General features: G+C 46.6%; 8 protein-coding genes across 8 annotated transcripts; 6 read left to right on the plus strand and 2 right to left on the minus strand.

Annotated features, from left to right (window-relative positions):
• Positions 1 to 442: 442 nt before the first annotated feature.
• Positions 443 to 1,213, plus strand: AtWU_03604 (transcription factor domain family protein; the record flags this gene model as incomplete). The annotated part of the gene is made up of 1 exon (XM_035498716.1): positions 443 to 1,213. The coding sequence occupies one exon, from the start codon at positions 443 to 445 to the stop codon at positions 1,211 to 1,213; it is 771 nt and encodes a 256-aa protein (XP_035354609.1).
• Positions 1,214 to 1,573: 360 nt separating this feature from the next.
• On the plus strand, positions 1,574 to 3,133 carry AtWU_03605 (F-box protein; the record flags this gene model as incomplete). The annotated part of the gene is made up of 1 exon (XM_035498717.1): positions 1,574 to 3,133. One exon carries the CDS (start codon positions 1,574 to 1,576, stop codon positions 3,131 to 3,133), a length of 1,560 nt encoding a protein of 519 aa, XP_035354610.1.
• Positions 3,134 to 4,326: 1,193 nt separating this feature from the next.
• Positions 4,327 to 4,770, plus strand: AtWU_03606 (uncharacterized protein; the record flags this gene model as incomplete). The annotated part of the gene is made up of 1 exon (XM_035498718.1): positions 4,327 to 4,770. One exon carries the CDS (start codon positions 4,327 to 4,329, stop codon positions 4,768 to 4,770), a length of 444 nt encoding a protein of 147 aa, XP_035354611.1.
• Positions 4,771 to 5,683: 913 nt separating this feature from the next.
• On the minus strand, positions 5,684 to 6,307 carry AtWU_03607 (uncharacterized protein; the record flags this gene model as incomplete). The annotated part of the gene is made up of 1 exon (XM_035498719.1): positions 5,684 to 6,307. The coding sequence occupies one exon, from the start codon at positions 6,305 to 6,307 to the stop codon at positions 5,684 to 5,686; it is 624 nt and encodes a 207-aa protein (XP_035354612.1).
• A 1,202-nt stretch (positions 6,308 to 7,509) lies between these two features.
• On the plus strand, positions 7,510 to 8,522 carry AtWU_03608 (oxidase ustYa family protein; the record flags this gene model as incomplete). Its single annotated transcript, XM_035498720.1, has 4 exons — positions 7,510 to 7,756; positions 7,812 to 7,928; positions 7,983 to 8,189; positions 8,251 to 8,522. 4 exons carry the CDS (start codon positions 7,510 to 7,512, stop codon positions 8,520 to 8,522), a joined length of 843 nt encoding a protein of 280 aa, XP_035354613.1.
• A 414-nt stretch (positions 8,523 to 8,936) lies between these two features.
• On the minus strand, positions 8,937 to 10,045 carry AtWU_03609 (alpha/beta hydrolase; the record flags this gene model as incomplete). The annotated part of the gene is made up of 4 exons (XM_035498721.1): positions 8,937 to 9,189; positions 9,253 to 9,406; positions 9,489 to 9,571; positions 9,636 to 10,045. 4 exons carry the CDS (start codon positions 10,043 to 10,045, stop codon positions 8,937 to 8,939), a joined length of 900 nt encoding a protein of 299 aa, XP_035354614.1.
• A 628-nt stretch (positions 10,046 to 10,673) lies between these two features.
• Positions 10,674 to 11,117, plus strand: AtWU_03610 (tautomerase family protein; the record flags this gene model as incomplete). Its single annotated transcript, XM_035498722.1, has 1 exon — positions 10,674 to 11,117. The coding sequence occupies one exon, from the start codon at positions 10,674 to 10,676 to the stop codon at positions 11,115 to 11,117; it is 444 nt and encodes a 147-aa protein (XP_035354615.1).
• Positions 11,118 to 12,169: 1,052 nt separating this feature from the next.
• AtWU_03611 (MBL fold metallo-hydrolase) lies at positions 12,170 to 13,048 on the plus strand (the record flags this gene model as incomplete). The annotated part of the gene is made up of 1 exon (XM_035498723.1): positions 12,170 to 13,048. The coding sequence occupies one exon, from the start codon at positions 12,170 to 12,172 to the stop codon at positions 13,046 to 13,048; it is 879 nt and encodes a 292-aa protein (XP_035354616.1).
• Positions 13,049 to 13,773: the final 725 nt, after the last annotated feature.

The following is a 13,773-nucleotide window of genomic DNA, read 5'->3' on the forward strand; positions in this document are numbered from 1 at the left end:
AGCTTGATAATAATAAGCCAACTAGCTATATTAGACTTTATCCACTAGACTCCAATTCATGATGACTATACAACGCTCTTAACGTCCACGCTAACGATTAGTCGCAGCCGGACCCTATCTCCTATGGCTCCAGAACATGCTTTTACCCAGCTGGGACATCTTCCGACACTATTGTTATGTTTCCCTATGATCAAAGCTAATTTCCCATGGTCAAAGAGACTAACATGGGTGCAACAATCCTCGTGCTTTGGGCTCAGGATGTGCAATAAGAATCCCAAATTCGCCGCCATGTCTAGGATTCCTTGTTCAGGGCTACCTCCATTCATTATTGTTTCTTTGAGTTCTCTCTTTAGCAGATTGTTTATTCGTTGATTCATCGGGATACCTCAAGCCTGCAAACATACATTCATGATTCGCTCTTTTCTGATTGTCTTGTTCAATCATGAGGCTCTTCCATGTGTTTTTAAGTGCCCTCTGTTGGGCAGCCCTAGGACAAGCGTCCCAGCGTGCAATAATCTTCGAGATGGTGTACTACTATTACGCTTACCAAATTGAGGTCGCCGCGTTTCCGGAATCCGACAGATACATCGCATACGAGTGCAGCCCTGCAACCGGCACAGTTTGCACCTTTAACGAGTTTCTCAAAACTACCGCCGCTGAAGGGAAATCGCTGTCCGTGATACCGGCCGGAGACACAACCTCACCGCCTATCGAGGATGCAGATAAAACATTTTCCGCCATGAAATGGGGTCACAAATATAGAATCAACCAAGTGTGGAAAGACGGAGATGATTTGAATCACGTGGCTTTGTCGGCGAGGGTGACGAACCGTATTCAAGAGGCTCGCGAGGTTCGAACTATTGATAAGAACCTACTGTCCAGCGCGAAGGAAGCTCTCGAGGCAGTTCAGGCAAAACGGTGGGAAGATAACTTCGTCCACTTGGAGCAAGAGTTCCAAAAAAGATACGAGGGTGTGAGCCTGTATGATACGGAGACTACGGTGGATGGAAGTAAAATCAAAGTCATTGACTGGGTCAAGACAGCGGCTGTCCAGGCATCGAAGAGTTCTTCCAAGTCCAAAGTTCTGCTCAAGCGGTATCAGGACTGGATTAAAGGCTCGAACGGCAAACAATACCGCGATCATCTAGCGATAGCACAGAACATTGCCAGCTTACGCAATGTTTTAGACGCAGAGCCAAGCTGTCGCGCATAATTTCGGGGTTAGGCCACAAACGCTCCCTGATGCTAGTGAATGCTCTTATTTAGGGAGAACTACCTTTTGCCTGTGAATGTGTGTAATCTTTTAATGGAAATGAGTGAGGTCAATAGTTCCCGATAGTCGGTCGGGCCTTTAGTGTCCTTTTTCTTTCTGATACTAAGCTACATTATTACCAACATTACTATGATCCTATGACCCTAATTCCCTGCTCCGAGCCCTTGACCCAACCAGCTCGGATAATTAGGCTGCTCCGTCGCCCCGCATCGGCTACTTAAATGATTGAACTATTCTCCTATCTACTTCGTCTTCGTCGCTTCCTCCTCTGCTACACGTATCTTCTACATATCGTCCAAAATGCTTGCTCAAATCCCGAGCGAGATTTTGCTTCATATTATACCTTTCTTTACCCCACCTGACTACACTCGATTGGTTCTTGTATGTAAGGCATGGTACACTGCGTTTATTCCCCATTTATATCACCACGTCTCGCTCCCTCTCAATGAATACGACCATCTGGGTTCTGCGTACGGAATCATGCCCGAATCACTTCTTCCTGTCCGTCGATTCACTCAAGTGATGATAACAAACCCTTCACTTGCTCCATTGATTCGATCTTTGGAGCTTTATCCTAGCGACTGTAAGGAGGGGAAATGGGAACAACTACCCCCCTTGGAGATTTTGGCCGAAGAAAAATATCGCCACTTCATGTTACCATATGGACAGTCTAAACGCAAACATCGCCGCAAGTTCTTTTCTTGGCGCAGAGACCTCAAGCAATCTTCTGAGCGCACGGATTTTCATCGGGCGCTCCACCATTTTGAAGATGCCTGGCTAGCGCTGTTGCTAGTCCAGCTTGTGAATCTTGAGAAGCTTGGGGTTGCCCTTCCGGAAGAGGTATGGATAGGAGGTTATGAGGACGGACCGTTCCCCCCTAGGCATTCACCTCACTTTGAGCGGGTTATAGAGTGGGCCAGCAATCCTGAGTTAGGAATCTTGACTAAGCTCAGGCATATCTCACTTACAAACGGACCTTGTATCTGGGAATCTGAGTTATCAGTGGATGCGGTTCCCCTGACTCGATTACTGCCCTTTCTTCGAATTCCTTCTTTGCGCAAGCTATACGTCTCAAACCCTTGTGACCGATCTCAACTTAGCATGCCAAAGGATCTCTCCACCGTACAACTCACCCATCTGGATTTCGAATGCCCTGGAACTGCATTGCCAAGCCTCCCTTGCCTTCTCAAAAGATGCTCAACGCTCGAGTCATTTACACTGCAACAACAGGGCTGGCATGAATATGAAAGTCAGTACTGGCAAGACCTACGTCAGTTATACCACTCTCTGCAGAGCTCTCGTTTTTCGCTCCGCCATTTGAGTTTGACCTTCAGTGATTGGAACGTCCGGCAAGATGCAAAGACCCCCCCACCGGTTTTTTTTGGATCTCTCTCGAACTTCCTTCGGTTAGAGACCGTTTGTATGCGGTGGGGTAATCTCTTGCGATTTACTGAAGATGGAAGCATGAAGCCGGTACCGCCACTCTGGCAAGTTCTTCCACGCTCGCTCAGTCATCTGTTCATTGACCATTGCCTCCTTCAGTGCTCATCCGCACTGTACACCGAACTGAAAAGTCTGATAACGCACTGCCCTACGGATGTACCCTGCTTGGAAAAGCTGTATCTCCGATTTGCGTCAAGAGAGCAAGACCCGTCAACTTCTGCAGACGGCTTACGCGCGAAAATACTGCCACCAGACCCTACTACTCGTGACAAACTCCTTGCGTTGGAGCCGGATTTTGAGGTGTTGAATGTAGATTTCCGAATATTTCAAGGAGATGACATAGTACCCTTTGGCCAAGAATTTTACATTAGGAAAAAGTGGCCATGTGGGTACCTCGGGCAGTTAAGCGGTCTATGAAGTCCTTCGACCGGCTTGTGTAGCTCTCGCTAGTGTTTAACCAATTTTATGAATCCACCACATAGTGTTATCCAAAGACAATATAACCCAGCCTATAATTTCCTTGACTATGGTAATTACGAGAAAGGTTGCTTTGCTTGAAAGTGGCCAAATTAACTGACTACTAGTTATCTCCGACCGAGGCAAGGGCCAGGCCGTGCGTCCGACCTTTAGTACATGAACTACTCGACCGATTTCGACCCACCTATTGTCAGTGGGCAAATCGGAACGTCCAGAGAGTCCGCTCCAGGCAGAAACATAAAGACTCCAATAGCTAACTTACTGAAATTGAGGTATGAGACAAGGACCTTCGCTTCAAAAGGGGGACGAGGGAGGGTTCAGGCCTCTTGGAGTGTGCGTCGGCCGGATATCCATGCGGGGCACGCCAAGGGTTCGGCGCGGACAATAAAGCCTTAGCAGAGCTTGTCTTCTCTTGGCTAGTAGCAACATACTTTCTGGACTACACCTCACGTCACAAATGCTGTTGGCGTTTTGAAGCAAAGGTTCGCTTAATTGCCACAGTGACGATAAACTGCGCTCCATATCAATTTTTTCAACTGGAAAATAACGCAACCAGTGTTTACTTTTCTCGGCGCTCATGTCAACTACAGCCGGCGCCGTGCCTAGCTCAGCGTTTGGATCGCGCCGATGCGGCGAGCCCCCACTTAGAGGACAGGCCTCACCTGAGACCCTAATTTCCCTTATCTCGCCACCGTTGTGCTTCATGGAACTATCGAATGCTAGCGGAGACCTCAACCCCAAACGAGTGTTCGCCTGTCCTAGAGCCGCAGCTCCGCAATCTAATACCAGGGACTACGGATAAATTTTTTTCTCTGGACAGAAAGGGTTTTTACCGAGCATAGACTTAGTCCCAAAGTAGATCACACTTCCGGTGCTAAGGCTAAGACCCTGATCGGGCATATCGCTAGGCATAATACCTTGTTGGGGTCATCTGGAAGTCGAGCGGGACAGGGTGAGAAACAGAGCCTGGGGATCGAACCAGAACTTTCCCATTTCCTTCTCTTCCATGCGGTGTTTTCAGTCTCATTCTACTCCGATATATGTTCCTCAATTACTACTACTCATCCCACATTCCCTACATTCTTACCATACAGACAAACCTGCCACTTTAACCGCCATTACGTTAACCCACGATGAAGCTTTCTAGCTATTTCATTTCCCTCCTGTTCGCCACTGTCAGTAACACATATGCCAGCTGCCTGGATCATATTTCCGCAAATACAATGGGTATTTTCAGCGGTGCCCCCTTCGCCTTTACTACCAATTACGAAACCGGCTCACAATGTGCAAGCTACTGCGATAGCCTTGCCGAATGCACGTCTTGGCTCTACAGCGTGAGAGGGGGCGAATGCCAGCTGCACAAGGGCAGTCCTCTATCAACATTCTCGTCTCAGCATTTTATGTATGGTGTTTGCGATGGCCATAGCCATGTTGCTACACCATCTGGCGGCTCATCTGTAGCTGCGCTAGCTTCACCGAGCGCCAGCTCTGTCTTTTCCGCAAATGCCGGTGAAACTCCTGCTCTGCATGTATGTTTACCACGTCATGCTCTGGACTTCTACCATATCCCTTGCTAATATATCCGTAGAAAAGGCATCCTCATCAGTACCATCATCAACATGGTCATCATCTTTGATTTCAAAATGCCGCAATTCCCGGATATTTGAGCGTGTGGGGATGTGCCTCTAGATACGTAGCATTTGGCTAGAATGCTGCTTGTGATCCGTAGTTTCTATTCTTGCCTTCTGGGTGTGCCGATTTTTATAATGCACATCTACATTGAAGATGTATCATATTGGTTGGGAATATTACTTATAGTATATACTAGATCGCCCGCTATATATTATAGCTCGACGCGCATCTGGGCTGTAGTGAATAATAGCAAGCCCAGACCAATCCTCGATGGCATTACATATCGTTTAGAAGCCTAGAGAAAATTTAGAGAAGACAAACCCTTAACACGTCTAGCCCAATAGTACCACTTGCACATGCCGGACGCGTTGGGCCAATTCTAAAACAGTTTGGAAATACTCACTGGTACCTAATTCTTGTGTGTGGCAAGCTTTAATCATATGGGTATGATTAATTGAAATGTTCGGCATAATAACTTACGCATTAACGTTTGGCTTCCGATTGACTCTATTAAAGTATAGAATACTAAACATGTAGAGTGTGGATAGACTTGTAGTTTTAGAAGAAACGACAGTATGACACGATGAAGCGACGTGACTAGTGCTTGATAATAGACCATCATCATTTACCCAAGGAATAGACCCAGCATTACATTCTTAACGGTGATGGGTAGGCGATCATTGTGACCTGTTGATGCAAATCAACCTCTTGATGGAACCGAGGCCGGTATTTCACTAACATGAAATCAACTTTCTCAGCGGCATAGTTACTCGTGCAAATACGTAACAGAAGGGCATATATAGTGACAGAGAAATAACTTACCTATAAAGGACTTCAAGCCAACCTGTCGGTAGCTGATCAAGCCTCTCTGCGGTAGATATTTCCCTTGTTAAGCCGCTTGTCAATGTTCTCAGGATCGGTTTCATCAAGCTGGCGGTATTTGATATCGCCAAAGACACGCTTGTCCAGACTCTCGGGGTCGGTCTCATCGGACTTGCGGTAGACGATGGCCCTGTGGAGACGTTTGTCCAGACTTCCCATTTCAGTGTCGTCAGAGTCGCGGTAGACAATTGTCCTGTGAAGCCGCTTGTCCAGACTCTCAGGATTGGTCTCGTCGGAACTGCGATAGTTGAGATTGGCATATTTACGCTTGTCGAGGCTTTCAGGTTCAGTGTCATCAGACTTCCGGTAGACGATGGCCCTGTGGAGACGCTTGTCCAGACTCCCAGGGTCGGTGTCATCGAGCTGGCGATATTTGATATCACCAAAGACGCGCTTGTTAAGACGCTCAGGTTCATTCTCATCAACGTCACGATACAGGAGGTTACCCTTGAAAAGCCGCTTGTCAAAATCTTCGGGCCTGTCGCTAGCAGGCGACAGTTGCTGATGGCTGTCCGGTTCTTGAGGGGGAAGCCCCACGGCAGCCCCAATTGCGCCGGTGCCGAGAAGTGCAAGCATAGCAAAGACAGGAGTAAAACGCATGTTGAGGATGGCAGAGTGTAGTGATTTGGTATAATTCTTCGGGTTATCAAAGCAGGTTGTATGAATGCTTTGAAAGTTTGGATGGCTGGGTTCGATGGTTGTAGATTAAACTGAGAGGAGTCTGTAGAGTGCACATATTTATATTTGCGGCACCCAAACGATGCACTGTGTCGGGATTCGAGATATACTGAGGGAATTTACATGCATGAACAGTTGTTCTCTTGATCCGCAAGTACCCCAATGTCCTAGTCGTGCTATTGTGTTACTGTGCTACATGCCGAAGTACGTAAGGCCCATACTTGTCTCACCAACTACAACACAAGTGAATCTAACTCCCTCGTAAATCGTCAGGTGAAGCACAATGCGCGACCTATGTGTTCATAAATAAGTTTATGATGACATTGAACTTATGCTAATAAGCTTGAATGTCGAGTAATGCTCATGTTATCCAAACCGCACTATGCAGCAGGATAGAAGCAAAGTTTACATTATGAGGTTACTGGTTTGTGAATAAAGAGAGATTTTCCCATATTCCCATTCATTAATTTCTACAAAAATCTCGATGCATTTACCCTCTATCCATTGCATTGCATCAACTCCGTCAAAGAGGTTTCTGATCCGAGATAATCCAACCCCTCACTTGTAAACGATCACCCGACCACGTCTCCGAACGACCCCAACATAGCTAGAAGCCCTTGTGGACTTTGAACAAAGTAATGTTGACCCTACCTTTTGTGATCACTGTCAGGTGTCGATGTCTCAACCCCTGGCTTCCTATACGGTTACACGGCTAAACGGCAGGGTGCGTAGTAAGCATATGTAGGAATTAGTCGGAGATATAGGTAGGGGGCTCATAACCCCGCACGAAGAGAAGTTAGGAGGAAACGACATTTGCCTAAAGGGGATGTGAAAGGACGGGTCCGCATACATGTCAGGGATAGGGTGACAATTGTGATATGTTGAAAGTGTGACAGAGGTTGTCGATCTGCTTAAGTGCTCAGGTGGTGCAATTCATACAGATGATGTGTAATCTTCCTTTAGCGATCGGAACCCTGCAATTTACTGCGCCGACAAGCCCATAACGTTCCCCATGCCTCTATTCCTCTTAAAAAGGTCTCTCGTATGCGCAAACCTGGTATCTCTCAACGTGTATCACCCACAAATCAGCGTATCCCTACGGCCAATCAATGGCTTTTTCATTGATGAATGTTAATATTTCCCAACCCCAGAAAGAGGAGACCGATGATGATGAGGAGCAGGCTACTGAAAAGGCTGGTCTTCTCCACCCAGAGCCATACCAATTGCCTAGGGAGGAATCTAGACAAAGATTCAGTTATTGTGTTCCGGTCCTCGTGTGTGTGAACATATGTCTGGTGGCTCTTTTGTTTGGTGCTATACATCTACTCCAAAGACAATATTCCTTCCATACGGGGCCCAATCCTCCATATTGTAAGTGTAGAAAAGGACATGAATCCAGGAATAAAGACTGATAATGAAAAACAAGCTCCGTTGCGTGACGATGGCGTCGTTCAGTATGTCAACATGAAATATGAGCCGGACCCTGAATTTCAGTCCCCAATTGTTGCGGGGAAAGAAGATCCATGGACAAGCTGGGCATTAGGTAGGACCACCGGAGTCGAAAAGCCTCGTTTATTGGGAAGCTAACCAGCTGCAGAGAACGATAATGGATTTAAGATGGATATAGAGACAGCCAAGAAGCATGGCTTGCCAGAGTCTGTGGAGCTATACAATGATCCCGGGTATCTTGTGTACGGATTAGGGGTATACCATCAACTACATTGTCTTAATCGCCTTCGAAAATCATTTTATCCGGATGTTTTCTATCCAAATATGTCTGCGGAGCAGGTTGAGATACATAAGAGTTCGTATTATCATGCTCCCCATATTGTTCCTTCGTCATAACCCAACTAATTATAACGCAGATCATTGCTTTGATGCCATTCGCCAGGCTATTTTGTGTCATGGTGACATCTCGTTAATCTACTGGTGGGATCCCAACTATACGTATATTGACGATGACGGCACAGAGCGGTATACGGAGGACTACCTACATATGACCCCTATGGAACGGCAGGTGAGACTTCATGCTTCATGGAGCTCTGAGGTTCAATGTCGTGATATGGATGCGATTAACTCATGGGTGAAGGAACGTATGGTTGATCCTGACAAGTATGGAGGCAGGGAAGCGGATTGAGAAGAGCAATCTCTGCCAGTTAGTCTGATTCAGAAAGAAATTCTTTGAATGGATTTAGATCAATTACGTTAATTCTTGAAACTTGTTATACCGGACCACACAACGGGACGCTTTGTACTGGCATGGAAAGAGTTGTGGAAGCGGAGATGAAGAGGCTTCACGCAGGCCCGACTCTACATGATCTATGATAGCTTCAGAACACTGTTCAACTTCTCGGTCCAGTCAGGCGAGCATAGAGATTGGTCAAGAAAGGACAGGCAAGATGATTTCTTGTACAAACACACCTTTTTTTATGAGGTCAGGTGCCTGAAACGGCTTCATATCTTCTAGTAGTAGCTGTTTGACGATACACACAGTCCAAATAGCGGACGTACCAAATAACCAGCAGATGATCAGAACAGTTCAACTGTTATCCTACTTTAGGAGATGCTCTTGTAGAAACCTGGCCTGTACCGGTGCATTTTCGTCGAAGAGTTGCCCATTATATGGGTCGAAATGTCCTCCCGGCAGAATGTGTAATTGCTTGGGTTCCTTTGCTCTTGCGAAAGCACCAAGCGCAAGGTCGGTAGGTGTGACAACATCATTATCCATCACAATCATCAACAACGGAGTAGGGCTGATACGTTCAATAAGCGCCGAAGGTTCGTATGCTCGGAATGCCTCGAGGCTTGTTTATGGTTAGACCCATTCTCTACATTCCAGTTACTCAGAAACAAATTGTGCCACATACCTCTTCAGTGTCACGTCATTTACCCATCCGAATGGTATTCCTGAGCTGTAGCCGATATAGCTGTCTTCTGAAGGAAGAACGGAAAAGGCGTGAGGATCTTTGTCTACCACGGGCACCCGAGCCGGCTCTTCTCCTCTGGCACGAGCAAGGCGATCTACGGCCCCGGTTTCAAGCTCGTCAGCAGGACAGGCGTTTTCTCACTAGAATTGTATCTATTAAAGGGATAGGAAACTGACCGTCTTCGAATAACTTGTTTAGGCTCGGAACGAAGTCAGCTCTGTGTATACGATGGAAAGTATCCCATCCACTAGTGAGAGGGCTATTCACACGCATGAAATTTTAGCCAGGACCAGATCAGACGTAAGATTATAGGTTAAACTTACACTTGGCTAATAACAGCTTTAACTCGACGATCAACCGCGCCAACTGTGAGAACGTGACCTCCACTGTATGAACTTCCCCAGATAGCAATTTTGTCGGCGGCAACCTCTGGAAGAGATTGTGCAAAAGTGATAGCATCGGAATAGTCGCTTATTTGTAAGGCAGGGATGATTTCTCGTCTTGGTTCTCCATCGCTGGCTCCGATACAACGATGATCATAGGCAATTACAGCGACTGGCAGGTTCGAAGTGAAATACTCCGCAAAGCTACCTAGGTTGAATTCTTTATGGGCCGCAAAGCCGTGCGCCATTACCACACACGGAAGCTTTCCATCGAAGGAGCTGGGAGTGAAGACCCAACCTCGAAGTGTGAGGTGGTCAGACGTTTTGAATGCCACATCGCGGATAGGCATTGTGAAGAAACTTTGTTTGAGTCGATTTTCACCTAAAATCTGTTTTCCAATACATGTATTTGAGAGAAAGGATGGGCTAGTCTCGCTGGAAGGATCTCGGGTGGGAGGAAGCCGAAGAATGAACCCTACTATAGTGCTGTGAGTAATATAAAGGGGTGAATAGAAATGCCAGCTAAGGACTGTCTGCCTTGGGCAGTTAGTATCGGCCTATCTATCTAATCAGGACGCTTATTATTTGATTACTGATCTATCCAGCAATGATTACCTATCGATCCGTCGCTCATCGTATCTATGAATTTCTCCGAGCTCCTTCCGAGGCCGTATTCGCATCCAAATACCCACTGTCCAGCATGATCGGCATTCTGAGGTATCAAGAAAAGCCGAGGGGATTACCAGCTGTATGTGGGGGCATGCCCTCAGGTATTCAATGACCCATGTAAGAAGCAACTCCAGGTATTATGGGGAAAGGAACTTTAGCTTGGGATGGGCTCAGCTACATTTATAAGGTAACGTTTGACGGCAAAGTCCTCGTAGTTTAACATCTGTATCAGTTCTCTTCCTGGCCCTGCCATTATCTACTTTGAGACCCTACTAAAGTTTTCCGCTTATAACCACATACTTACTCAAAATGCCCCTTTGGCTCATTTTTCACCCCTCCGGCACTTTCGAGGACACCGCTTCCAAGAAAGCTTTGACTGAAGACATCACCAAGATATACACCGGAATTGGTCTTCCTGCCTTCTATGTGGTCATCAACTTTATGAAGCTCCCCCCGGGAGATACCTGGGTCGGCGCTGAAATCAGAACGGGGACACCGTTTATTCGAATTATTGCTGACCACATCGCCGTTCGACTCGAAAATGACGACCAAACTTATAAATCTACATGCGACGCGATTGACAAAGCCTTGAAGCCTCATATTGCCGATAGAGGTTACGATTGGGAATTTCATGTCGATGAGACGGAAAGGAGGCTATGGCGGGTCAATGGATTAGTTCCTCCTCCGTTTGGAAGTGATGCGGAGAAGATTTGGGCGAAGGAAAACAAGCCGGTCGCTTGGGAAGGCGCTTAGCCTGGCTCTGTGGCTGAAACATCAGTCTCATTTGCAAGCTATTTCAAGAACAGAGTTGATAGATGGCTCTTTTTGCCTTCGGTTGTTTGGCATGATCAGGTCTGTCGTCAGGCAAGCTGCAGTCAGTCGTTTCGTTTTACAGTTATTTAACTCGGATTATTACAACTGTGAACAAATTACATGTAATTTAGCTACTTTCTGGGTATAAACCCCATAGTGGGTTTGGGTGTAATGTCAGTTATGTTGTCCTAGATTTGTACTGTTCCTCCCACACTAAGTCTAAAATTGTCAGTCACGATTGTATATCTCTCAGCACAAAATTATGGGCGCCTGTATAGAATAATTAGTCCAAATGTCAGAATTTCCCGTTCTACGACATTGTGACACCTATTCATTCTCTCAAGACCAATCTCTGCGAGGTTGGTGGTGGCCTTGTACATTCCGTCGGCAATTATTTTGACGGGTATCTCTAAGTAGTTTAGAGACATAACTCAAATATTTCACCATAATCGGCCGCCTACCAAACGTTGCGCGAAACTATCGCATACCTAGAAATCATATTATTGCTGTAGTATTTTCCGTTGTCCTTAATTTGTAGATCATCACTGGTATAAGATCTGCGTTAATCAGGTGGACTGCCAAGAACCTGTACATATTGAATCGGCTAGGATAACGGAAAGATTAGTGATCGTTTTTAAAGGTTCCGAGACTTGCGCCACTTGACTAGTTAGACGTGACCCACCAAGCCCGTCTCATCTTGAGGTTGAGTTGATGGGTCCGGCGGGTTGTTGAGATGATCAAAGTTGGCGGGGGCCCGGTTCGTCTGGGGGCCGGAGAATCGCATTCTATTGCGTCTTCAGGTAGCTACATAGTTATGTTGATGAATGATTCAGTCCGAGTCCGAGGTGGGTTCGGAGGATCGGATGTTCAACAGAAATAATACGAGCCAAGTAGAGCATAAATTCGCATGCTCCCGACCCCTTGCTAAGGACCATCGATTCCATTTCTTCTGATCGTATATTTGACTCCTCAGAGGTGATACTTGGAACATCATGTCTAGTTTGAGAGTGTCTGTTCATACGGTGCCGCCAATCCCTTGTGTCGACCATGTTTCACACCGGCAGAATACCACATGGTCTCCCGAAACCTGCACTCTGATTTACTCGGAGAATGAAGCTGTTCTTGTTGATACTGCGATCACAATCAACCAGAACAAGGACTTGGTCGAATGGATCGAGAAGACTGCACCGGGTCGAAAGCTCTCCTATATCTATATCACCCACGGCCACGCGGACCACTTCCTTGGCCTCCCGTTGCTGTTGCAGCACTTTCCAGAAGCGAAAGCAGTAGCAACCAAGGCGACTGTCCGTCATATCGAGCAGCAAATCTCCGAAGAGGGGTTCTCGGCGTGGCTTGCGTTTTTCCCGGGAGATCAACTTTCTACCCAGCACCGGCTACCGGAAGCTCTCCCAAGCAATAATAAATTTTTACTAGAAGGCCGATGGGTTTTCGAGGCAATTGAGTGCGGCCATTCCGACACATTTGACTCAACTGTACTGTGGGTCCCAGACCTGCGGTTGGCCGTCTGTGGAGATGTGGTATATGGCGATGTTCACCAAATGCTTTTCGAAGCGAACACCCCAGAGAAGCGAGAAGAATGGATCAGAGCGGTTGAGAAGGTTGAGGCACTTAATCCCGTCTATGTGGTGCCAGGTCACCGGAATGCGGATGAAATGGATGGCATATGGCATCTGGAAGCAACCAAGAAGTATATTCGAGACTTCATGGGTTTGTTGGAACAGAAACCTCAGACTGTAAGCGAATTGTACTCTGCTATGATTGCGAAGTATCCTAATAGGTTTAATCCTATGGTCTTGGGTTGGGGCTGTGCTGGTGCCCATCTGTCTGGTGAAGTTCCCTCAGCCACCTGACAGACATCACGAGTTAGCAGACAGCATATATATCTACCGCAAACCGAATGTTACTCATATTGTTACCTAGTTTATGTGGTTCTTTTTTTTCATTATATTGTCAGTTTTTCTGTTGGCACAAGTTTTGCCTGTCGGTACGGACTTGATTGTATTATCATTTAGTAGAAATGATATTTCTAATGAAAAGCTCAAAAATATAGTAACGCTTTCATTGAGCTTTCTAATCATGTAAAAAGAAGAATAGATGGCCAACCCGGCATATCCAGACCGTCAAGGCACTAATACGGATTCTTCGATACTGAGACACCTTCCAAACACAAAACTAAATGTCCTTGAATTATAGCCACAGCTCAGTCGAGTGGCAACCGGACTATAACCCGAAATGACTGACAACCTAGACTAGGGAACTTCGTTGACAAACTCTCCATATTCAATACCCACGTATGCCAAGTTCATTCCGCCTGGTGTCTCCACGCCGTCGTGGCCCGTCCATGGTACGCCACAACTGGAAGCCGATCAGTCGGTTTCAGATCGTCAATAGACATTGGAGACGGTGATTTATAAGCGGCATGGAAGGAGCCGATCACCGAGTGTCGCCCAACTTGATACCTACTGGCCCTGAACCCTATTGTAGGCCGCCGTATGACAATAACCTGTTAACTGCGCTAGGGAAATAAGTCACCAGAACGTGCGCCACCGAGATGCTTTGAATACCGGAGTTCAAT

This window comes from Aspergillus tubingensis (genome assembly GCF_013340325.1).
Source record: "Aspergillus tubingensis WU-2223L DNA, scaffold_5, whole genome shotgun sequence".
NCBI lineage: Eukaryota > Fungi > Ascomycota > Eurotiomycetes > Eurotiales > Aspergillaceae > Aspergillus > Aspergillus tubingensis.